This window comes from Vombatus ursinus, unplaced genomic scaffold, assembly GCF_900497805.2.
Source record: "Vombatus ursinus unplaced genomic scaffold, bare-nosed wombat genome assembly UNPS02015255.1, whole genome shotgun sequence".
NCBI lineage: Eukaryota > Metazoa > Chordata > Mammalia > Diprotodontia > Vombatidae > Vombatus > Vombatus ursinus.
The window spans coordinates 29,555,579-29,581,364 of NW_020955033.1; the positions used below are offsets into that span (position 1 = coordinate 29,555,579).

General features: G+C 38.9%; 1 protein-coding gene across 2 annotated transcripts in view; it reads left to right on the plus strand.

Annotated features, from left to right (window-relative positions):
• The first annotated feature begins 1,544 nt into the window (after window positions 1–1,544).
• The window catches only part of LOC114031835 (EMILIN-2-like), a 62,592-nt gene continuing 38,350 nt past the window's right edge, over window positions 1,545–25,786 (plus strand). For both annotated transcript variants that reach the window (XM_027846983.1, XM_027846985.1), the window contains exons 1-2: window positions 1,545–1,742; window positions 2,359–2,481. In XM_027846983.1, the coding sequence (XP_027702784.1) occupies window positions 1,630–1,742; window positions 2,359–2,481 (236 nt within the window). In that variant the 5' untranslated portion in view covers window positions 1,545–1,629. The remainder of the gene's footprint in view (window positions 1,743–2,358; window positions 2,482–25,786) is intronic.

The following is a 25,786-nucleotide window of genomic DNA, read 5'->3' on the forward strand; positions in this document are numbered from 1 at the left end:
CTTTTTGACTCAGACTAATTTCTTTAGTTTGTGCTTATTCCAACGTATTCCAATTCATTTTGGAGGCCAAGTTGCTCCAATCAGTAAATGCCATGTTAACTTATATTACCGTTAAATATATGACTAACATGACATTAAGCATTGCATCAGACACAGCGGCTTTACTCTTAAATTAATTCATGACTTCTCTTTTAAATATTTTCTGAAAATGCTTTTCTTTGTTTAGGACTTCTACTAAGGGTTCTCTAGGGCAAGTTTTCTCCTTTCTAAGAAGAGATGGTGAGGATAAGAAAAAGTTAAAAGGATAGGGAAGCCAAAAGACACTAAATGAAAAAGAAAGTACAAACAAAAGCCTGTCAACTTTTCTACGGCTGTTAGAATTTGTTAGAAATTATTAGATTTGGTAAAGTGCCAAAGGCAGCATTTTATATGCTAAATGCTAAACCAAGAAAAAAAAATTCTAGATATAGGATGCTATAGGCAAGGGCTTTGATTTACCTTCCAAAAATTAACCACCATTCTATACTAAACCACAATTCTGAGACCAGAGTCTGTTTTAGGCAATTCTTTGGTTGATATAAAGGCCCCCTAGGAAAATTTCTGGTTAGAGGGAGAACACAAACTTAATTATGAGGGTGATAAAGCAAAAAAGGTCCAACCGTGGCTAAGAAGGTATTGCTGTAGCTTTGTCTGCCCCTTTTCAGGGGGAAAAGGGTATTCTAATGGTATCAAAGTCAGTAGAGATGGGCAGTGTTGATTTGGCAATTTTTAAATGAGTACTACTGACTTGTGTAACTTTGTATTTTGTAAAGATGAAAAAGAAAAAACACTGTCTTCTTAACTTTCCTCTTATCTCCCCTCTGCTCATAAAAGTGGTGGAGATGAATCAATGGACATAAGAAAAGGGGCGTGAATGCATGCCTCTTGCCAGATGAAGAAATCCAGATCAGTGCCTTCCTCTGGGGACTGATAAAGATGCCCCTGGACTCTTCAATAGAGCTCAGCACCCAGGGATGCCTGTGGGAACAGACTCTCAGACTTCGGATTGCTGCTCCTGAGGGGCTGGGGCTGTGTATGTGTCTGGAAGGTGGAAGGCGGAGTTCCTGTGTTTCTGGGAAAAGACCAAAGGAATGAGTAATTTGAAATATTGTAATACAGACCCTTCTCCCAATCCCCTTGCCCCTAACCCCCCGCAGAGAGGCGAAGGAGACTGGAGACGCAGAGACGGAGCCCGGGTGGAGGGAAGAGTCACATTTCGGAGGGGGAAGTGAAATAAAGAGGAGGGCGGCAACCGGGGGGACCTGTGCGTCATTGAGGGACCCGAGGAGGAGAAGACCAGGGTGAGGAAAGCCGGAAAAGGAGAAGTGTGAGAAAGTAGACTGAAGGGCTCGGGTGCGGAGCGGGAGGGCGGGGGGCGCTGGAAAAGGGGCCGAAGCAACGGAACCTAGTGCCTCCAGCTCACAGACCTGGTGGCCCGGGCTCCGGGTGGCTGCCCCCTGCCCTCCACCCCAGAGCCCAGTGTGCGGGTGCATTCGGGCCGGCAGGGCGGTGGAGCGCGCTAGTTTGCTCTCTTTGCGCCAGCTGCGGCAGCTGGAGCAGCGGGGCCATCCGAGTCGGGGGCGCAGCAGAATGTGGCCCTGCGGCTGGGCGTGGGTGCTGGCGCTCCTGGCCCTCAGAGAAGACTGGCTAGCCCAAGCCACCCCCCATATGCGGCAGACCAGCCGGCCCGGCGTTCGGAACAAGTAAGTGCCCCCTGGCCTTTTCCCCTTTCCCTAGCCAAGGCGAATCCCCTTGGAGGCGCGGGCTCCCCGCCTGCCACTCCCCCAACCCTCAGCGCCCCAGAGCTAGCTCCCAGCCCCGAACCCGCTGGGAGCAGCAAGAAGTCCCCGGGGTGTTGCAGGGTGACACGTAGACTCCCCTAGCGAGCATCGCCTGGGCTGGGGGCCGGTTTGGGGAGCCTGTGGGGCAAGCAGTGAGAGGGCTGGCCAGGCGGAGGAGCCGAACTGCAGGCGGGACAGCAGCGGCCTGGAGACGTGCAGGACTGGCCCGGCCGCACGCTGAGCTCGGAGTCTGCCAAGCCCTGGGGGGCGCGGGGCTAGAGGGAGGGAGCATCTCTTGCCTTGGGGGCGCCCCGAAACCTGTCCAAGGCACACAGATGCTGGAAGAGCTCACCTTGGCATTCATTCTCATTCTTTCATATACTTAATTTTTGTTTAAAAAAAAAAGAATCTTCTCCACACCCACGTGCCCTCAGCCATCAATGCATTGTATATATACATCGACTCATCCTTTCTTTGCCATTCTCATTGTTCACCCATTTTACAGTTAATCCTTCTCTCTCTTTCTACCCCGCCCCAGGAACTGGTGCGCCTACATAGTGAACAAGAATGTGAGCTGCTCCGTGCTGGAGGGAACTGAGAGTTTTATTCAGGCTCAGTACAAATGTGCCTGGAACCAGATTCCCTGTCCATCCACGCCGGTGTAAGTACTTGCGAGGCCGAGCAAACTGGGCGGGGGTGGATCGGGGGAGTAAGAGGAGCGCTACGTCTCCATTCCATCAACAAATCACTTCCAGATCTAGTGAAAACCCTAGAGTCGGAAAGTTACCGCGCTTCAGCAGGGTAGCGCATGGTGTGGAGGTATTTTAAAAGTTTATTTCTTTGTATGGGGATTGAAGGATATGTATGATTTTTGAGCCTATGATTACTGGACCATGTTAGATGATGAACAAAGCTTTCTCTTTTTTATTACTAACATAAGGCAGCTGAAGCTAATTAGATCCATATTGTGGACTGTGGGGTAAGAGCACACAGCACAAGTTTCCAAAATAGATATTGTTAAAATCTTAGGAAAATTGTGTAGTACTTTTGGATTGTATAATGTGGATCAAAATGGTAGTTTTGTACTAATGTCTTATTCTAGAGAAGCTCCACCTCAGTGCCTGAATATAACATTTATTTACAATCTCAAATTCCACCCAGAAAAAGTCACTGTTTAAATTTTATATATACATATATATATATTTACCATTTGGTGCTTTTATAAGTGAGTGTAAATTGTTGTCAGTGATGGCATAAAATTATAAAAGAATTCATTAGCTTTGTTTTTTTTTTAAATCAAGATTTCAGTTCTTTACAACAGAGAAAAGGCACATTTTAAAAATGCACTATACACACACTCATGTTATGTTAGAACTAACTGTTATAGTGTGAAGAACTTCCACTGAATTCAAGTTCTTACTCTCTCACTCAGTGTATGAGAAATACTGGACCTGTGATTTCATTGATAGAGGGCATTCCTAGATGGAGAAACTCCCCATACCAATGTGCAAGTCAACATCTTTTCTGCAACTTTGTACTTTTAGAAAGTTACCCCATCACAATGAGTAGTTGCTCAGAGCAACATAGCTATTATTTGTCAGAAATGGTAAAAATGTATGACGGTGAGAAGTAGTCATCTAACCAATTGGAACCATAATGATCTCATCTTTAATGCAAAGATAGTAATACTCTACCAAAGTTGTCATCAAATTCAAATGAGGTGATGTGCATAAAACATTTTGGAAACATCCCTCTGAATAGGAGTTATTTTGTCTTAGTCGGTATAGTTTTTGCAGTCAGATATAAAATAAGGGCAGGTATGTGAATGACAGTTCTGAATGTCACAGAATGACATTTGTGGCTATGTAGTGCAATTATAGGTGCAATTCATTTTCTCCAAATAATTAGTTTGAATGTATAATTATCATAATACAGAATTTCAGGCAAAGAAAGTATGCCGCTGAGTATCTGATTCTTGCCATTCTTGGGATGTTTTATCTACTTATAGGATCACGGATTTAGAGCTGGAATATATGTTAGAGGTCATCCAGTCCTCCTATTTAACAGGAGACTGAAAAGCCCCAGGCTCAAAAAGGTTACATGACTTCACTAGGGTCACACAACTAGTGAGTATCTGAGGAAGGATTCAAACCCAAGTTTTCCTGACTCCAAGTCCAATGCTCCAGACTATATCATGACACTTCTTCAGTAGAATGAAAGCTTAGGGCAAAAACTTAGAGCCTAATTGCCTGAGTCCAGACTTGGTGATGTGACTGGGTGGTCCTAGGACCCAACTGCTGAATTCACTATTATAAATATATTAAAAAGGAATTACTTTGCATGTCCCATGTTGTAAGGGAGAATCTTATCAATCAGGAAGTTTTGCAAGGAAATCCTACTCTGCCTTAATAAATATAGAAACATGTTTAGGCTTATTTAATCCCTTTCTCACTGACAGATTAGATTGGATAAATGATCAGATAGAAATGTTTAAACTTTTCATATATATTTATAATTAACATCAATAGAATTTAGACCAGAAAGCATATAACTTTATCACTGAAAGTAGAGTTAAATTTTTTCCTAATTACAGAAAACTGCTTGCAAAGATTTTTTTCCATTGCAGTGGATTCCTTTTTACTAATATAGCACACATCTCCAAAGCCCTTATTGATCATTTTGAATTGGTTGTTATAATTAGGATATATTTGATTTAAATCAAATAAATGTACATTTTGATCTAAATTAAGGTTAACCACCTGTTTATTGTGTCTACTATGTGCAAGCAATGTGCTAGATCCTGAGAAAGATACAAAGATGAATAATATATGGTTCCTGCCCTCAAGAAGTTTATGAGCCAAATAGAAATTGCTACACTCTTAGGTTGCATTAATAGAAGTATAGTGTCCAGGAAAGAAGAGGTGGTTGTCTCACCATACTCTTCTCTGGTTGGGCTACATCTGGTTGTGCTCAGTTCTGGGTACCTTATTTTAAGGGCAGACTTTGACAAGCTGGGCAACGAACGGATGAGAAAGCATTTATTAAGCACTTATGATATACAAAGCACTGTGCTAGTGGTACTGGGAATAAAAATAGAAAAACAAGCTAGTTATTTCTCTGAAGAAACTAACATTCCAATAGTGAGAGATAATGCATAGAAGAGTTTTCAGCTACAATTCAGATGGAAGAGCTGAGGTCCTTAGGGTGCAGTAAAAAAGCAAATGGTCACACGTCTTCTTTAATGCCATTTCCATTCTTAAAACCATATCAGTTTCTGATGTTGATGGTACCAAAGACTTTGGTGGTAAGGATTTTCTTTTCTGGCCATGTTTTGAGGAGAGGTACTACTAGTATGATGAACAGCCATACCAATATATGAATCAGTTGAAAAAACTAGGAAGATTTGGCTTGGATTTTTGTCTTAAGATATTTGGAATGCTGTTATGTGGAAGTAAGATTATTAAATTTATTCATGATGCAAGAGCAGAAGGAGGACCGGTGAAGTGGAAGTTACAGGGAGGAATTTTTTGGTTAGTAAAATTTCTTAACAATTAATGCTGCCCAAACATGGAGTGAGCTTCCATGGCAGGTAGTGATCTCCTTCTTAGCAGAGACTTTTACACTGAAGCTAAATGACCACTTGTGAGGGATATTTAGATGTGAATTATGCTTCAGGTAGAGAATAGAGCAGATGTTTTAGTAAGTGCCTGCATTGGGTTGCACTAGATAACTTCTGAGGTCTCTTCCAACTCTGAGATTCTATTAGGTAGCACTGGACAGCAGTATCAATAATCAGAGAGGTGAGAAATCAGACTAGAGAATGTATCTCACCTTGGCTAAAACCATACTCTAAAAATCTGTGACTTCAACTAAATGAAACAAACAAAAGTTGAAAGTGTCTTTGTGGGAGAGAGACAAGGGGTGGGGGTGGGGAAGCAATTTGGCATGCTGGAAATTGGACTATAATGAGAAGGGGAGATCTGGAGTGAAACCTCTGCCCCTTATTTTGTGACCTTGGGTAAGTCACTTCTCTGACAGAATAGATGTTCCCTAAGATCATTTTCAGTTGTGAAGCAAAAGGAAGGTTTTGTACTTCTCTGATGCCTCATGTCTCAAATTGACACGATATAGATTTCCTCAGAAGGGGTAGCCAGGTGGTGCAGTCAATAGAGTGTCAGGCCTGGAGTCCAAAAGACCAAAGTTACTTCACATATCTGTGAAAAGAGATAGTCTAAAATGTCTAAGAGCATATGGAGGCAAAGGACTTACTAGAACTATTTTTACATATGGACACCAAAATCTTCAGTTTGGCTTCCAAGGTTTTTTTAAAGCAGTTTGACTTTTCCAATTGATTTGGCTGGACCTGTTAATCTTAACAAGGATGTGTGAACTTCCCTTCATAACCTCCTTCTCACAGACTAAGGCTGTATTATTGCAAACACGTTCTTTTTAATAGCTCATCACTGAATTATTATCCATCAGACAGTGGAGATAAAATACAATTGAACAGTGAATGTGACAGAACCCAGTCAGTGAGGTACGAGGCAGAACCACAAAAGTAAATTGTATTAGAAGGCAAGGGAAGAGTTCTAAAGAGATCTTTTGTTGTTGCTGTTGAATCGTTTCAGTCATGTCCTCACTTAGTGACCCTATTTGGGTTTGTTTGTTTGTTTTTTAACAAAGATACTAGAGTAGTTTGCCATTTCCTTCTCTAGCTTATTTTACAAGATGAGGAAACTGAGACAAACAGGGTTAAATGACTTGCCCAGGGTCGAACAGCTGTCTGAGGACAGGTTTGAACTCTGGTCTTCCTAATTCTAGGCCTGGAGCTTTGTCCATTGCACCACGTAGCTGCCCTGGTTCATTTGATTAAAATATCTTTTTCTTGGATTTGAGGGAAAGGTTAGTTGTTTGGGTCAATTAATTCAGTTAGAATTCATTCATTCATTCATCAAACATCAGATGCCTAATGTGTCATTGCTACAAAGATAAATAAGACACAGTACCCAAATTCAAGGAGTTTACAGTGTAGTAAGGACAAATATACTACAAAATGGAATATAAGAGATATATTAATATGAATGTTCAGAGAATGGAAATGTGTTACTTCTGTCTAGGTGAGTCAAAGAAGGCTTCATGTAGCAGGAAGTTTCCTCATCTGTAAAATGGGTATAATAATATCAATTACCTTCTAGGGTTGTTGTGAGGAGCAAATGAAATAACCATTATAAAGCACATTGCAAACCTTAGAGTGCTATATAAATGCCAACTGCTGCTGCTGCTATGATCATCACTTGGATTTCAATTAGGTTTATTACTAGAATTTCAGTGGGCTCAGGTGTGAGAAATGAACACATTTCATTCTCCATTTGAGAATGGAGAGGCATCAGGGCAGAAAAGTGAGGGATGTATTTGGGGACCAGCCAGTGGTCCAGTTCGGCTGGGTTGTGAAGGCTGGAAAGGTAGTTTGGAACCAGAGCATGGAAAAACCTGGACTACCAGGCAAAGGAGTTTGGACTTTATTATACAGGCAATAAGGAACCGGGGATGTGATCAGAGCTGTTTATGAGCAAGACTAATCTGGCAGTGGTGCGTAGGAAAGACTGGAAGGGTGGTGGTGGTGGTGGTGAGTGGAGGTAGATTAAGAGGCTGCTGCAACAGTCTGTAATCTAGAGGTAATGAGGGTCTAAACTAGAATGGCAACCCAGGAGGCTAATGGATATGAGAGGAAAGTGCAGAGATGGAATCAACTGGCAGCTGATTGAATATGGACGACAAAGTATAGGGAAGATCAAAGGCAAGGACCTTTAAAGGTTTCAAGTAACTAGTGGGGGATGGTGGTTCCATGAACAGAAATCGGAAAGTCAGGAGGGGGAAAAAAGAAACAAGTTTATGAGGCCAAGGGTGAAGGTCACACTTACACATGAGCATTATAACAGCTTTACTGTGTTCCAGAGCTACCAGAGAACTCATACATAACCATTGCCAGCTGTCGTGGAAATGTGTGGCACTGGTCACAAGGGGACGGCGGGGAAGAACTCAGAACAAACCTATCCCCATCACCAGAAGAACAACTTACACCCAGCACCTCAATAACAGTGGGCCAATAGCATGATGTTCGCGGGTTTTTAATTAGAATGACGTTAAGCTAGCTACATTCTCCCTGTGCCCAATGGGACTTTCACATTTTGGGAGAAGAATACTTTTCCATTATACTATGTCATTTTGCAGATGTATGTCTCTGTATACCAAATACAATGCATAAGTAATTAGAACTCTGCAGGCAGATTTCGTAAGTGGAAGAAGCTACAATTAAAAATCATTTTATTCAAACACAAAGGCAAATAGTTCTGTTAACATTTAAGATTAGTTGATAAAAGTTATTTATATGAACTCAGTTAATTGCAAAATGTTCAGAAAAGAAAGAGTCTGATGCTAAAAGAATGTTAATACTAGAATTCGTTACACTGATTTGATTATTAACTGCTTTAGTGGATGAACTTAAAGGAAGTATAGAAGAAGGCCTAGTGATGTCCCGTCTGTAAAAGACATCTTTATCAGCAGTAGTATTTATCACTTGTAGAGTGCTGACGGTATATCTGTACTACACAGGATGAGGAAATGGCGATTTGTACATAATGACCGAGTTTGCTCTTTGCAAACTTGTCTCAAATGATCTGTTTCTATTTAAAAGCTGTTTTGGTACTTTAAAGCATTGCCTTTTGACTAGTCTTCAGGTTTGTCTGTTTATTCTATGAACCTCTCTTATCAGGCTGAGGTAAAATAAAAAGATTGAATAGCTGAAAAAAAAGGTATAAGCCCCTAGCAAAAAACTGGTTACAGCTATAATCTTCACTCATTAAATTTCTTCAAAGTCTGGCCTTTATAACTCAGTTGGAGGGGAAGACCTGATTTTTCCTGGCTCTCTGTGTTATTCACTGGGCAACAGCTCTGTCTTATCTGCCCTGTTTCCATAAAACCCTGTTTATTTTAAAGCTTTGTTATTCTCTTAGAAAGCAGTCACTGGCTGTGACTCAACACAAGTGTTGTAATTTTGTGCCCTCGGCTGCCCTTTAAAGGCATTTTCATATAATAGTTACTCTGCACGAAGGTAATTTTACATTGCCTTGTGAAAAAAGGTTTCCTTAATTTTGAAATATAAATACAGTATTAGTTCACATCTGTTTCTGCTCCCACCCTAGTTCAGGCCTTTCTTACCAGTCAAGTCAGCAAGCATTTATTAAGTATCTGCTCTGTGCCAGGCACTGTGCTAAGAGCTAGGGATACAAAGAGAAGCAAAAACAGCCCTTGCTCTCTGGGAGCTCACAATTTCATGAGGGAGGCAACACGCACATAACTTTGTGTAAGCAAGGTATATGCAGGATAAACTGGAGATGATAAGCAGAGAGAAAATACTGACATTAAGGGGGAATAGGAAAGGTTTCTTGCAAAAGATGAAATTTGAGCTTAGACTTGAATGAAGCCATGGAATCCAGGAGGTAAAGACAAGGAGAAAGAGAATTCCAGACATGGGGGAGAGTGCAAATGTAGTCAGGAGATGGATTGTCTTACTTAAGGAAGAGCAAGGAGGTCAGTCACCATCTTAGAAGGGAGTCAGGTATCCTAAGAGTGGAAAGGTAGGAAGGGGCCATTTATGAAGGGCTTTAAAAGCCAAACAGGATTTTTTATTTAACCCTGATGGAAGTAGGGAGCCCCTGAAGTCTACTGAATGGGGCAGTGGGGATGACATTGTCAAATCTGTTATTTAGGAAGATCACTTTGATAGCAGAGTGGAGGGTGAATTGGAGTGGGGAAAGACCCGAGGCAAGGAGAGAAACCAGAAAGCAGTTTTGTTAATCCAGATGTGAGGAGATGAGGGTCTATATTGGAGTGATGGCAGTGTTAGAGGAAAGGAGAGAATCCTGCTCTCTCCAGCATTAGCAATGATCTCTTAATTGCTAACGCCTATGGCTATTTCTCACTCCTCATCCTTCCTGACCTCTCTGCAACCTTTACCACTGCCATCTTCCTATTCTTGACATTTTCTTCTCTCCAGATTTAGGTGACACTGCTCTCCTGTGCTCCTCCTGTCTGTCCACTTCTTAGTTTCCTTTGTCAGATCTTCATCCATGTCACTCCCACCAATTGTAGGTGTCCCTCAAGGCTCTGTCCTGGTCCCATTTCTCTACTGCCTCTATACTGTTTCACCTAGTGATCTCATCAGCTCCCATGGTATCAATTGTTAGCTTATGCAGGTGATTCTTAGATCTATTTGTCCAGCCCCAATCATTTGCTGACCTCTAGTTTCCCATCTCCAGCAGCGTGTTAGACATCATGAACCATCATGTATCATCTAAACATCTTAAACTCAACATGTCTACAACCAAACTTCTTTTTTTTCCCCTCCTAAACTCTCCTTTCTTCCTAGCTTTCATATTTTACTTCCCTCCCATTTACTATCTTCTCTGTCACCCAGATCTCCAACGGAGTCATCACTCTCATCCACCATATCCAATGAGCTGTCCAGTCTTGCTGTTTTCATCTTAGTAACATTTTTATATACTTCTTTTGACATTGCCACCACAGTCTGAGCACGTCATTCCCCACCACCCTTCCCCCTATTCAGTAAACTCCAGGTTCCCTGTACCTCCCAGAGTCAAATATAAAATCCCATTTGGCTTCTACAACCCATCATGATCTCTACTCGTCTGCCTTTCCAATCTTCTGACACTTGACTCCTCTCCACATACTCCCAGTCCAATGTCACTGGCCTCCTTGCTTTTCTTAGAATAGGACCTTCTATTTCCCTGCACTGAGCATTTTCACTGTCTGTCCTTCGTGCCTCTCTCTCACCTTATCTCTGCCTCCTGGCTTCAAGTCTCAGCTAAAGTCCTACCTTCTGCAAGAAGCCTTTCCCATTCCTCTTTAATCTTAGTGCTTTCCCTCTGAGACTATCTTCAATTTATCCTGTAGATATTGTTGTATGTAGTTGTTTGTGTCTCATCTTACCCATTAGCCTGTGAGCTCTTTGAGAGCAGGGGCTAAATTTTTACCTTTCCTGATATCCCCAGTGTCTAGCACAGTCTCTGGTACATACTAAGTACTTAATAAATGTTTGTTGACTGATTAATTTATTAATTGTCAATGTATTAAGCATTTATTAAACCTACTATGTGTCAAACACTGAGAAAAACAGGACCTGCCCTCAAGGTGCCTACATTCTATCATGGGGGTACAATATTTATACAGATAAATAAGTTAAATATAATTTGAGGAGGAAGAGAGCACTTACAACTTGGGGGGATTAGGAAAGGCTTCCAGTAAAAGGTAGCCTGCGAGTTGAGCCTGGAAGTAGTTAGAGATTCTGAGAGGCAGAGTTGAGGGAGAGAATGCAGTCAAAGATGTGTAAGCATGCAGGCAGGAGAAGGAATAGCCAAATCAGAAAGCACACTTGGGTACACGTTCTGAGTCTGATCATGTATACCCTGAAATCTTTTTTTGAAGAGTGGCTTTTCATTTAAATTAAGTCACATGATATGCTCTTTTAGTTAAAAAAAATGGATCATTGTTATGCAATAATGCTGAATTGCATAATAGAGATGTTGTAGCAATATACAGTTTGATGAATAAAAACAATGTCTTTTATGATTAATTATTCAATAAATGATCTCTTAGGCTGTGAGCTCCTTGAGATCAGGAACTTTTTTTGCCTTTCCATTCTGAGTGCTCAGCACAGTGCCTGGTATATAGTAGCAGGTGCTTGACAACTTGACCATTTAAAAATAAAATTCCCTCAGTGCATTCTCTAATGGAATATGTAAGTGGGTCAGTTTGGCTGAAATATAGAATACGTGAGAATCATATGAACTTACATGTTTTGTGACAATTTTATTCTTCTCCTGTTTTGAATTTGGCTTTTAGTCTGAGAAGGTGATTAGATAATATATGAGAGTAGTTTATATTTCAAAATTCTTTGAAAGAATTCAGTTCAGCAAATGGCTCTTCAAAATAGGATTCAGGCTGTTCATGGTGGTGTATGCCTGAATCACTGCTGCTGGGGAGGCTGAGGCTTGTGGCTTGCCTGTGCTTGGGAGTTCTGAGCTGCAGTAGGAATAGCATTTCCACCATACAAGTGATAGAGAGACCCAGTCTCAACAAAAAAGGAAGGGTGAGGGAGACTTAAGTTGGATCTCTGAAGTGTTTTCTTTCTGAGTAAACTCTGTAAACACTACACTTTTAGTAAACACCAAAAGGCCTAATCCTATTTAAAGTAATTTATTCTTATGATGGGTTTATAGGATTAACTTTGTAAACAGTTACATATGGAGCATAGTGGCTTAGTTTCTGCTTGGAGTGCCCTTTTATGTACACCATTTTCCCCTGTTTAGAATGATGGCACTGGGTGAATTTTTCAGGCTGACCCAGCATAACTCTTCCCTAGGTTTATGGACCTGGATTTTAGCGTGCAGGGATGTGTGAGGCTCAAATGAAATACTGGATATAAAGCAATTTGCAGATCTTAAAGTGCTATGTAAATGCAAGTTGTTGTTATTATGCATTGCTATTGTTAGCCTCCATTCACCAGGTATCCCGATTGGGAATGGTTTTATTCCCTGACCCTTTTACTGTAGTTCTGCTGAGCTCAAAAAAATGTTAATAGAGCAATACAGGACTGTGCTGGTGAATGTCTAACAACTAGGGTTCCACTGAGGGGAAAACGCATGAACACACACTTTTAAGTATAATCTGCATTATTAACACTTTCTTAAGTCTTGACAGACAACAAAACAATAAGTACAGCTCTGATTTGTAGTGATTGCCAGTTTTTGAGGAGTAAATGTTCACACTGAAATTTAACAATTACATCTGGCTCCAGCTACTCACCCTGGGAGTATGTGTCTGAAACCCTTGAGGGTGCACAGACATGATTATAAGCCTTCTCCCCCCAGGTTGGGGATGTTGTTTCAAGGGACTTTTGTGCTTTTCAAAGGATAACCACATGAGATTCAGGAGGTGGAGGCAGTGGAGGGAGGGACCCGGTGGAAGAACTCTAAGCTATTTATTCATTCAACAAATATTGATCAATTGCCTTTTGACTGAGAGTCCAAAGTATCCCAAATCTCCAAACTGTCTTAGGTAGGAAAAAAATTTTCATCTCCTTTGTGAGGTTTGCTCTAGTACTCAGTACCTCTGAGGTCTCTGGTCATGAGTGGAGTATGACCTACTTCTATTTGACGTTGGGCAATCATAGGCCAATGTAGGATGTTCACAACCCACTATGAGGGGGGTGAAGAATTGTGTGTGTGTGTGTGTGTGTGTGTGTGTGAACTGTTGCCTTTAGGAGGTCTCCCTCCCCCTAATAAGTATTTTGATTTGCAGCTTGCAGAAAACAACACTGTCTTTCTTCTCTGCCAATTGGAATGGACATTGTTTCCTTTCATGCATCATTCATGCTTTGTTGCAGTAATTTCAGTTATTCACATAACTTCCTACCCATATTAGTACTGCTAATTGCTACTAATATTTTGGGGTCTTTGGGAGAGTAGAATCTAAAAAGAGGGAGTATTGTTGGGGACAAGCATCCAAGCATAGCCACGTGCACCTCAGGAATATTTCATCTATATTTCTGAACCTCCTCCAGTTATGTGCAGACTGGAAAAGGGCAAGATTTTTCTGACATCACAAACTGACACAGACTTATCATGCTAGTTTTTTTTTTCACTTCTTTCTTTGTATCTTTGATATCTCAAAGCATTTTTTTTTGGTTAGGTTTAAAACAACAAACTATAGCTGAGGGTGGGGAGAAAGAAAGAAAAGAGGCTCTGGGCTAGTTAGCTCTGCTTCATCTGTGGCAGCGATAACACTGAGTGAGGAATTTGTGGTACGTGGTGTTTGCAGGAGCGGAGTGCCAGCATTTCCCTCATCCTAATTACATTTTGAAGGAGGCTTTTCACTGAGGTTAGTAAGAAAGTTATCTATAAGAAAGTTAGGTTAGGAAAATCAGAATACTATCTTACTTGGAAACACTGAAGACTAAGGTAATTCAGGAGACAAATTAGGGTCTTGGGCTTAACTTCCTTGTGTGATCTCAGAGCTAAAAGGGACCAGAATAGAGAAATCCAATCCAGCCCCGCCTCTCCCCACCTCCCACCTTTTTTTTTTTTACATATGAGGAAACTGAAGCCCAAAGACATGAAATAACTTCAGCTAGATAAGGTCACACTACTAGTTAGTGTTAAATCACGGTCTCTGGTCTTCCAAGTTCAGTGCCTTCCCCAACTCTAGCACTCAGTCCAGATAAATACATTCTAGGAACCTTCCCTTGTTAGAACTTGGCCAGAGTTAAAGTTGACACCACTATCTGTGACAATAGTAGTATTGAACTGTCATAATAGATGAATGAATGAAAAAGCATTAATTGTTTTCTTTGTGTCATACACTGTGCAGTATTGGGAATACAACAGTAAGTAGGCAAGACAGTCCCCACCCTCAAGGAGCTTACATTCTAATAGGGAAAGGCAATATTTAGAGGAGTTCTGACCAGAGTGAAGTGTTTTAGTCACAGAAGTCAAAGAGAATAATGATTGGAGCAATAGAACAGTTAATTGACATGATTTTATCAGCAGTGGTACTGTTGATTTGATTACTGTTCTTAGAGCTGGAGAGGTAAAGGCGGGATGGTGGGGCCGGAGAGAGACGGAAAGTATGTACAAGGCATGGAGATGGCTGGAAGGATCATGATGGGCCAAAGACAAAACAAGATATGGTAAGATGCAGCCCAGTAAAGTTCAGGAACATCAGTTTCAACCTGCAGTTCTGGATAAAGGTAGAGAGCAGGTGACCTTTTGTGAGACAGCCAATTAAGTTCAGAGATGCTCAACCTCAGAAGGTTGCCCTCAAGGTGATGAATTTTCTTTTATACGAGTAATTCTTGAAGCTCTACTAAGGTACAACACAAAGAAGTTGTCAACTACACCAGGTGGTGGTAGAGCCCAGGTGGAAGAAATCATGGATCTTTTGAAGTGTCAAAGTAAAAATATCATAATAATGCCAACTTACATGATTGTATGGTGTGGGCTGGTTTTTTTTTTTTTTCAGTTTTCAAAGTGCTTTCACACTTATTTACTCATTAGATTCTCATAATCTTTTTTATTCAAAGAAAAATCTTTTTGCTCTGGTGTGAAACCTCTAATGCAAAATTATGTAACTTTTGTCACCATGAGCCATGGTGTTTATGGCTTTAGTACCTGAAGAAGCACATGGTAGGAGCTTGAATGTGCATGGTGAATGGAGTCCATTGCTCTATGAGGCTAGAGATTGTATTATCATCATCATCATCATTAATAATAATCTCATCTAGTATAGTACATTATGTATAGTAGATGTTCAGTAAATTTTTGTTGAATTGAATATATTCTCCATAATACTCTCAGAAAAAGGAAACATAGCAAAAAGGACAGAGGGCTGTTTTTAGATCTGGATGAACTGGGTTTAAGTCCTAATTTTGATACATACTAGTTGGGTGACCACTTAATTTTTCAGTGCCCTCATGAAGTTCTAATCTAAGACTTAAATTATTGAGGAGTTGCATGGATGGATGTCCCCCAAAGTGATGAAATACAAGTCTGGACCATAACAAAGATAAAAAATACCTTCAGTAGCAAGTTGTTTCTATTTAATTTTATCCTTTAGTTTTCTACCTTTATCATCAGCCTTTTCTTTGTGCCTTCTGCCATTTTCTTAGAGTCCTTGAGAGGCAGAGGGACATAATGAATAAGGTGGTGGACTTGACATCAAGAAGGCCTGGATTCCAATACTTCCTAAAAAACTTACTAGCTGTGTGACTTATGGCTGAATAATTTAACCTTCTTGTGCCTCGGGTCCCTTTTCTGTAAAATGAGGGGGTTAGATTCAATGGCATCTAAGGGCCTTTCCAACTTTATTATCCTGTGCTTATTCCCATTTTCCTTTTCCTCTCTGTATGTCCCTTTCTTGGCAATCAGGATACACCACCACCACCACCACCACCACCACCACCACCACCACCACCAGATTAGCCCCTTAGTCTTTCATAGTACTTTTTAACTTTCTGGAGTCTAGAAGACAGAAAGTAGGTTTTCTGGAGGATCAGTTCAACTTAATAAACATTTATTAAGGGCCAAGTTCAGGCTAGTGACATTGGGACATAGAGAAGAAAGAAATCCTTTGGGGAAAGCACTTAAGGGTTGAGCTGGGAAAGCTAGTCCTCATCTCCCTGGGGTGTTTCACCACAAATCCACCCATTATATTTGGCAGCAACATAATTTACTGAGAGTTAACCACATGTGACTTAAAGTTGGAAGCCCAAAGAGGTGTGGTAGATGTGGGTTGGTGTTTTTGAGCGCCAGGTTACTTAATGGGAGGTGGTTAAGGAAGTGCCATGACCACTACAGCACCCCCAGGGTGGCAGGATGTAGTGAAAACCAAGTATGTTGGAGCTTCCTGGACTCATTGGTGAAGATCAGTGAGAAAATGTGTATTGAAAGTTATTCTGTGGGTATATACAGTGGTGTATGTGTACGACTGGCTCACAGAAATATTCAAGTATTTCAAAGAGATGCTTAACATCTGTAAAATGAGAGCTCTGATGTTTCTTTCTTTTCTAAATCTATCATTCTGTAAAGGTTGGTATCTCGATGACACTGAGGCAGTTATATGAGATTCTGGAATTTGGCCACAGTTAGGAGACTTAGAGAAAAAAGCAAGGCACTTTTGGAGTAACTTAACAGAATTATTCAAATTGTACCTTGGTTTTATTGTCCCCCATCTGTAGTTATAATATGTTAACCACAAAATTCCTGTTTATGTTACTGAGAGTGAACATAGGTGTAGAAGAGTCAATAGGATAATGGCTTAAGACTAATAGAAGCTTAAATAAAATTAAACTATAACCACCTCAAGAGTAGAACAGAGTACTATAGACCCTTTACATTTGACACAGTGCCTAGGACAGTGCTGGGCATGTATCTACTCAATAAACAGAATTAACTGCAGGCTTTTTATAGAAAGATGGCAGTGCTTTGAATGGTGAATATAAGAACAATAGCAAAATCCTTTCCAGTTAAATCCATTTACCAAAATTTTCCAATTGCTTCCATTTCCTGAAGGAAAGTCATTGTCGTAACTCCCCATTCTTCTTTCCTTCTCACCACATACCTTGTTCCCAGAGATGACAAATTAGAATCTTGAAAATAATAGCCAACTATAGGAGATAAAATATCTCCTAAATTACAACAGTGGCAAAGAAAAATAACTCTTGAGGACAACATCTGGGAAGACCCAAGATTAGCTTACCTCCAGGGAAAACCAAATTGCTATTTGCTTGGCTTTTTTCATGTGTTGACTTTTTTTGAGTTTTGTATTGTAAAATAATGTGGTAGAATTCTTTTAAAAAAATTTTTTTTTACCAAACAGTACCATGGTAGACAGTATGCTCTCTCTATCTGCAGCTTTCCTTCTGCCTTTTCCTTTCCTTCTCACTTTTGCTCCTGCCTACCGCTAATCCTCCTTCCTGGCAGGAAAATGGAACTAAAAAAAAGGAGATGGGATAGTGAAGCAATGTGAGCTTTTGAGTTAGAGGCCCTAGGTTTAAATCCTACCCTTCATTTACTCTGGCCCTCTGGTTGACTTCTCAGGTCCCTTCCAATTCTAAATCTTTGTAATCCTAAGAGGAAGCAAGTCTATCCTTCTCCCCCTTCACCTCTGACACTTCTATGAAAAAAAGTATAGCTAACAGAATATGAAGATTCCAACTTGCAAATGTCTCTAAGTAGATGACTAGCAAAAAAAGGAACACATACACACAGATGTATACATATGTACATGCCCCTCTTTAGTACATGAGTCAAAATACTGTTCTTTCTTTTATCAGATCACTGTGGTAAAGGCATGGAACATTCAAATACAATTATTTTCTTTGAGGCAAAGAAGATATGTTTGAAAACTTAAAAAAATAATTTCAGGAAGATTAAAATTACTCAAGGACCTTGAAAATAATTCAGATGGCCATTTATTCCGTATTTTTTTAAAAAAGTATTTAAAATTACAACATTTCAGAGCTGGAAGAGAACTTAAAGGTCATTTATTCTAATCATTTCATTTTGCAAATGAGAGAAACTGAAGTCCATAGTTGTTAACTGACTTGCCCCCACAGAGCTGGTTAATGGCATAGCCAGGATTAGAACCCAGGGCTCTCAGTCCAGCACTTTTTGTACTTTACTACTCTTTCTAGAATCATTTATATTTCCATGTAAGGTCAAAATATACCCATTTCTGGTGGCCATTGGAAGCACTGATACCAGAATATCTGTGGCTTGTTTAACCTTGGTTTCTAAGACACAAAAACAGCAAAGTAAGAACAACCAGTTTTAGTATTTGGATTCCAGCCCTGTCTTTCACCACTCTGCTCTATCTAGTAGTGGCCCCCATTCTCTCAGGAGTCCAGTGCTTTCATGCTACTGTGCTCCCCCCTTCAAAATTCTCTCTCCTCCAATGGAAACTCCCATTCTTTCAGTACTGAGATCTCACTTAGGTGTCAGTGGGGAAGCAGTATGATCAAATGACCATATTGGATTGACTATAGACAGCATCTGAATAGAATCACACAGAATTCAGAGTTAAGGGATCTTAATGTTATCTAGTAAACATATAGACTGTTCCTTAAAGTTAACTTTCTTTTCAAGGAAAAAAATATATAGATATGCAGTACATAGGTATATACAGAATGACCATGTAAAATTTTACTTTTAAAGTCTTTTTTCCCTTAGCATTTCTTTCAGTTCAAGCAGAGAGGTTTTGTTCATTTTTATTATGATATGAGAAGCAGTATAACAGCGTGGAGAGAGGGAGGCCTTGAAGTCAGGAAGGTCTGGATTCAAGTCTTGCTTCAGGCATATACAAGCTGAGTAACCAAGGGAAAATTACTTGATTTGTCAGTGCCCGAAGCAATTCCCTAAGACTAGAATCATAGACAAATTGCTTGAATTACATGAGAGAACAAAATTTCCATAACAGGAATGCCCCACATTGATGAAATCGTAAGTCCAGACCTGCCCCCCCCAAATCATTTTAGTCATTACTGTTCTCTTTATCTTCCTCACCTTAGCTCTCTTTCTCTTCATAATCTTTACTACTATCCATTGCATTCAAAGGGCAAAAATTACTGAACTCCACTGAAGTTCTGAGAAGTTGTCAAAGGTTTTCTCATGAATTATGTCTTTGCTACCTCTTGTACTTAGAATGTGAGTGTAGGCCATGCTCTGGTTTTGAACAAGTCAGATTTTGGCATTTAACAGCGTGTCTATCTGATAGGCTCTTATCCCTGGAAGACATCTTAGCACTTTAAAGTAGAATGCGTGCGAACTCCAATCCAAAAACAAGTACAGAACATTTTACAAAGTTTATCAAAGATTACTGTTTGCCCCATACTTAGCAAGGACATGCCTTGCTGACTAGTCCCCCTGTATTCTAAAAAAAGGAGGAGGAGAGGAGGGGGAGAAGAAGAAGAAGAAGAAGAAGAAGAAGGAGGAGGAGGAGGAGGAGGAGGAGGAGAAGGAGAAATTAAATAGTTGAATCAAGAACTAAATTTCTTTAAAAACTAAAGTATATAAGTAGATTATAGTTATGATCCATATAGGAATATTTTTTTTTGTTGTTGTTCAGTTGTTTTCAGTCATGTCTGACTCTTTGTGACCCCATTTGGAGTTTTCTTGGCAAAGATACTACATTTCATTCTCTAACTGATTTTACAAATGAAGAACTGAAGCAAACAGTTAGGTGACTTGCCTAGGATCACACAGCTACTAAGTGTTTGAGGTTAGATTTGAACTCAGGAAGATGACTCTTCCAGACTACAGGCCTGGCACTCTATCCACTGCGCCACCTAGCTGCCCATATAGGAATATGGTAAATGGGAAATTTTTCACCTTGAGCTGTGTGTTGATAACCACCCTGGGTATCTATTGCATTTCAGCATTGGCATTAAATCAATTAAGACAATAGTTGGGTTGCATGTTCCGTGTTCAGTCATTACAAATAGTGTTTAATTAGTGTTGATAATGTGTTCAGTTTTGAATGGAATGGTTAACATATTGCTTTAATTATTACTCATAGCAGAAAGGGCACTTCCTTTTTGGGGAATATTAAAATATTATTGCGTGTTGGCTGAGTGTGAACAGTATAGAAGGTACCACTTAGAATACAGTCATATGATATTTTTACCTAGTGTATTCTTAGCCTAAAATTGATAACCTTAGGCTAGAATTGAATGCATTGTCTTTTTAAATAGTCATCCAAAGGTGCTAATTTTTTCTTTAATCACCAGGTGACTTCTTTCTTGCCCAAATAAATTGTTTCTTTCTCTGGAAGAGCAGCTTTTTGGCCGACTAGAGCCCTGAGCAATAAACTGTTTTCATCTTCTGGCTCAGTTGTCATCTCTCTCTGAAAAAAAAAAAAGAAAGAAAAGGAAAAAAAAAGAAAGGATTTTCCAGGAGATACAAGAAGTGTATAATGTTTTAAAAATATTATGGCATTTCCCCCCTGAAAAGAAAATGTTCTGAAAAATTAATTTCCAAAAATTAATTCACCACTTGGTTATCTCTTCTTTGACCACTGTGCAATAATGATGGGTATTGAACATAAGTAGGTGAGTTCATTAAAGTTTGTTGTACTCCTGATGTGGAGATGTTGCAGAAGGCAAACTTTTTTTTGGGGTGTGTCCTACAAAAGGACCCAGCTGTTCTTATTTTCTTTAATGTAGGAAAAGATGAGAAAATGCTCCTTAAATATCATTCTTTGCAGTGTCAGCCTGTCAGGAAAAATGCACTTTTAGTTATACTGTACTATATCCACCCTAATTCAGAAAGAAAAAAAAAAGTCTTTCTAGTTTGTGATCTGAGGAAGCTTGTACAAACAGCAGAAAGGGAAGGATTATTTTGATGAAAAGGATTTCTGTTGTTATAGGATATCTCAATTTTTCTTCCAATTCTTCAAAATTTTATAAAAATAACCTGTGATCAGGTACAGTATACAGAAACTTGAGTTGAATGAAACATCGTTCAGGTTACATTTTACAAAAATTCAATGATAATTCTTCTCTAAAAAAATTTATTTTTTTTAAAGATGGCATCTGATCTTTCCACTTTACCCAGATCCTTCTGCCATGGCCTACTTGTCAAAAGAAATAAAGAAAAAATGGGATATTGTATTTGCATCTGATTTGGCATGTCCACGCACAATTCTTTACCCCATGTTAATTAAAAAATAGCTGCTGATTTTAAAAAGTTCTATTTTTTAATATGAACTTAATAAATACCAACAAACATGATCATTTCAATAAGCACAGGAAAATTTTAAAAAGGGATTGTGTATGAAACTATGAACGTCTGTTAACATCCAGTTTGTCTTTTTTTCCCCTCACTACATAGAGTTTGGGTTTTAAAAATATATAATTTTAATTTACCATAGTAGTTCTAACACTGTATCCAACATTAATACTTGTCTATATCCCTTTCTGAACTTCCTTCTACATTTTTTCTTTTATAATTCATTGACATTCTTTTCTAAGTGCTACTATTGATACCCTCACTACCTCCCCCAAATCTCCCCTTCCAAAAAGAAAAAGAAAAAGTGATTACTTGTAATAAATAAGCCTAGTCAAGCAAAAAAACAAAATCCACCTATTGGCTGCATATGAAGATATATGTCCCACATTGTTTGTCTGGTCCATCACCTCCCTGCCAGGAGGTAGTAAGCAATGATGTTTTAATTACAACAATCCAAGGCACTTCACTGTTCTGGCCTTTCTATGATTCACATCAGATTTGGTCTAAATATCTTGCACAAATCGGGTAAACGAAGGTCGTAAATGTTCGATGAATGAGGGTGGACACTACAGTTAGACATTTCTTGATGGTTCTTAACCATTCCACATCCAATATGTGTGTATTAAAATTTTTAATTAGAATTGTGAAACATTTAGTTATTGCTTCTTAAATCAATAACCTTCTATGCCGTGTAAGACATGATGTATTAATTTTCCATCCAGAACAAATACGTCATCCTTTGGTCACTCTCACATAATCTATAAGTCATTCTACTTCATGACCATACAAAACAACTGGCCAAATAAAGCATTTATTTTCTCACTTAACACAGCATGAAGCAGAGGTGTTGAATATGTGGTCTGCAGGCTACATGTGGTCCACAATACTTCTAAGTGCCACCCAACTCAGGTGAAAATGTAGTTGGGAAACATTTCACAAACAAATAACACAATAAAGCATTGATCATGTTAATATGATTAATTAATTATAATTAATATAATTAATTAATATGAATTTTAGCAGCCCCTATTTCTATTTGTTTGTCATCATTGGTGTAAAGGAGAGAGAGGTGGACTTGAAGTCAGAAAGGCCTTGTTTCAAAGCTTTGCCAAATAGGAAATCAAACTCATATTTTCTTACTCTAAATTCAGTGTTTTTTTTCACCATTACTAAATTGCCCTCAAAAAGCAAAGTAAAGTAGTTGTGTCTATGATAATTATTTTAAATAATAATTTATAAACAATATTTTTATAATTATTATATTAAATACTATTTATAATAATAAACAATATTTATCAGAGCACTGATAAATGAAAAGCCAATTAAACTGATACTTTGAAACTATGAAAATGACTTCACAGATCCCATTTTGGTTTCTGAAATGCATTGAAATTACAGTTAGACCAATGTTGTCCAAGGATGTTTCTTTTTTGTCCTAGGAATATGAGGGTTTTAAAACCTGCTTTCCATGGCTATTGTGAGAATCAAAAGAATAATTTCTAACCAAAAGTATTTTCCTCACAACAATTCTGTATTATTATTTCCATTTTACATATGAAGAAATAGAGGCCCAGATTGAGTGACTTTTTAATGGTCAAATGACTAGTATCAGAGAGGGGATCTGAACACGAATCTCTTGATGCCAAGTCCGTTATTGCTTCCACAACACTTAATAGAAAGGACAAAGATATTCAGTGTTTTTAAGATAAAACAAATTACTGACTACAACTGGAATTTCCTCCTTTTCAAGGAGTATGAAGTAGGTGGAGATCAATTAATGTAATTTAGTTTGGAGAAAACACTTACTTTTGAACTAAACCTGTGATTTCATTAGGAAAGAGAATTCCCAGTGAGGTAACACCCTTTACCAGTGTAGATCAGACCTGCTTTACAACTTACAGTCTTAGAGAATTGTCAAGGATAGTGTTGTCAAACGAAAATAGAAATGGATTCCCACCAGCCACATATAGACTTAGGATGCCACAAATTAACATTGTCTATGTAGTATTGTATTTTTATCTATTTTGTTAAACATTTCCCATTATCTTTTAATCTGTTTCTTGTGTGGTAGGGCACTTTGCGGTCCCTGAGTTTGACGCCTCTGATCTAGGTACTGAGAGATGATGTGACTTGCCCCAGGGTCACATCTGTCTCTGAGATGAATCAGAAGACTTCCTCATAGGATCAAAGCTGTAAAATTAGAAGGGATGTCAGAGGTCCTCTACTTTAACTTTCTCATTTTTCAGTTGAGGAAACTGAGATCCATGAAGATGAAGTGGCTTATCTAAAGACATAGGCAGTAAGCATCATTTGAAGACACAACGAAATGCACAAAGTACTTGCTTTAGTGAAAAAGAGTTAGTAGTTTGTGGACTTTTTCTGAGCACCTGCTAGGATGGTAAATACACAGCAAATGTAAGGCATTAGAACAATGGTGTTAAAAACCATATGTAGAGTAATAGAAAATGGTAGATAAAGTATGAATGATTATTATAATAACCAGTAGGGGTTAAATTTAGTAAACATTAGGTTATGTGGAGACTGGCACTTATTCGGTTTGTGGTTTATTTTGGCCTTTGACGTCAGCACCCTCCCTACTTTTTTAATTTGCCTGTTTGGCCACCTAATTGGCCATTGACATGTCCAATATAATATCTTGGGCATATTAGCCATTCTATCAATCTTTGCTTAAATAATTGAGTGAATATATATCTTTGACTTAGCTTCCCTTTTCTCAATTAATAACCTTTATTGATACCTTTTTAATATGAGAGAAATTTCTCACATCCATCGACTCCTCACTTGGAACTAAGAAAATAGTGAGAAAAACCCATCGGCAGATCTCAAACATTTGACAATATGCAGCCTTCCACACCTTTTCACTGTTGAGAGTCAGAAATATCGAGTATTGTTGTTTAAAAACATAAATATTGAGTTGTTTCTAGTTCTTCCACAGACTATAGTCTTCAAAAACAATGCTTTTTGTCCATTAAAGAATTTTTTTTATTATAGCTTTGGTTTCATTAGTATAGGGAATTTCCACCAAGGAAACTCCCTCTACTAATCCAAATTAGCAGCTTTTGTGCAGTTTACAATACTGCAGAATTGCTTGGTACATTGTTGTTATTGTTTGATCATTTTCAGTTGTACCCAACTCTTCATGACCCCATTTGGGGTTTTCTTGGCAAAGATAATGGAGTGGTTTGCCATTTCCTTCTCCAGCTCATTTTACAGATGAGGAAACTGAGGCAAACAGGGTTAAGTTACTTGTCCTGGGTTACATAGCTAGTTAGTGTCTGAGGCCAGATTTGAACTCAGGTCTGGCCCAGCATTCTATCCACTGTGCCACCTACCTGCCACTGATCCATTGCTGTGGTAAATAACTTGTTTAGTGTCACACAGCCTGTGTGGTAGAGATATCATATGAGACTGGGTCTTTGTGTCTCCAAATTTCTGATTCTGTCTACAAAACCATCCTGCCACTCCTTGGAAAGTAGATTTAGCAAATCAAGATGAATTTACCTTATAATTAATAGCAGCTCATATTTATGTATTACTTTATAAAATGCTTTTCAGGTTATCTATGTTATCATCCTTAAGTAGTTAAATGCTGTTATGTATGAAACTAAGAAAATTGGCAAGAAAATGGACTCAGAGGTGACAAATGGCTTGTGAACTTGTTACATTGTTTTAAAAGAGTCAGAAATGCCATAAGCTGTAATTACCTCCATTTCCTGATAAGATCTTTTGTTTCTCTAAGCAACTCTGTTGCAGAACCCATAAAGAACAAAATAAGAAAAACAAAAGGAAGAAGATAAATAAGTTATCACAGACTACTTACTGAATTAAAACAACCTTTTCTTCTATCTTTAAAGTTAACTGGAAGAGAGATAAGTATTCAAACTGAAAAAAGAGAAGAAAGTAAAAAAAAAACAAACTTCAAAACAAATCAACTACTTAAAGCCTCTGAGCAAAATGCTCTTCAGAGCATTTAAGGTAATATTTGTGAGAATCATTCATATTAATGGGTGATGTCCATAAATGCTCTCATAGAGTGTGTATTTTGGGAACAAAGAAGAATAAGTTTATTAGCAGATGGTAGTAAGGGTGTGTGTGTGTGTGTGTGTGTGTGTGTGTGTGTGTGTGTGTGTATGTACAGACTGTCATTCTGATTACAGGAATGAAGGAATGTGATGTAAGAATCACAACTGGGATGGTTTGATTGATTTGGGGGAGTAGTTTTTAGTAGTGCATAGCATTTACATACTACCTAGAAAAGCATTATATGTATGGACTTGGCTTATAGAATCTTCTCATTTCCCTTCCCAGAGCAAGTTTTATATACTGTTGTATTTGGAAGATAACATCAGTTTTAAAAAAGGACTCAAAAACCATTAGAAATCATAAGCAAAAGTTGTATCTCTTGATGGAGGACACACCCTGCATCTCACTCAACATGACATCAGGCTTAGCAGTGCAAGCTTGCTCAGAAAGAAGTGAATACTTTTGATTCAGAGAAGAGCAAACTTGTTCTCCCTACCGTGGTGGTTTGAGATTGACCTTTGCTGCTGGACTGCTGCCAGGCGGCCCTCCTCTAGCTTCTTT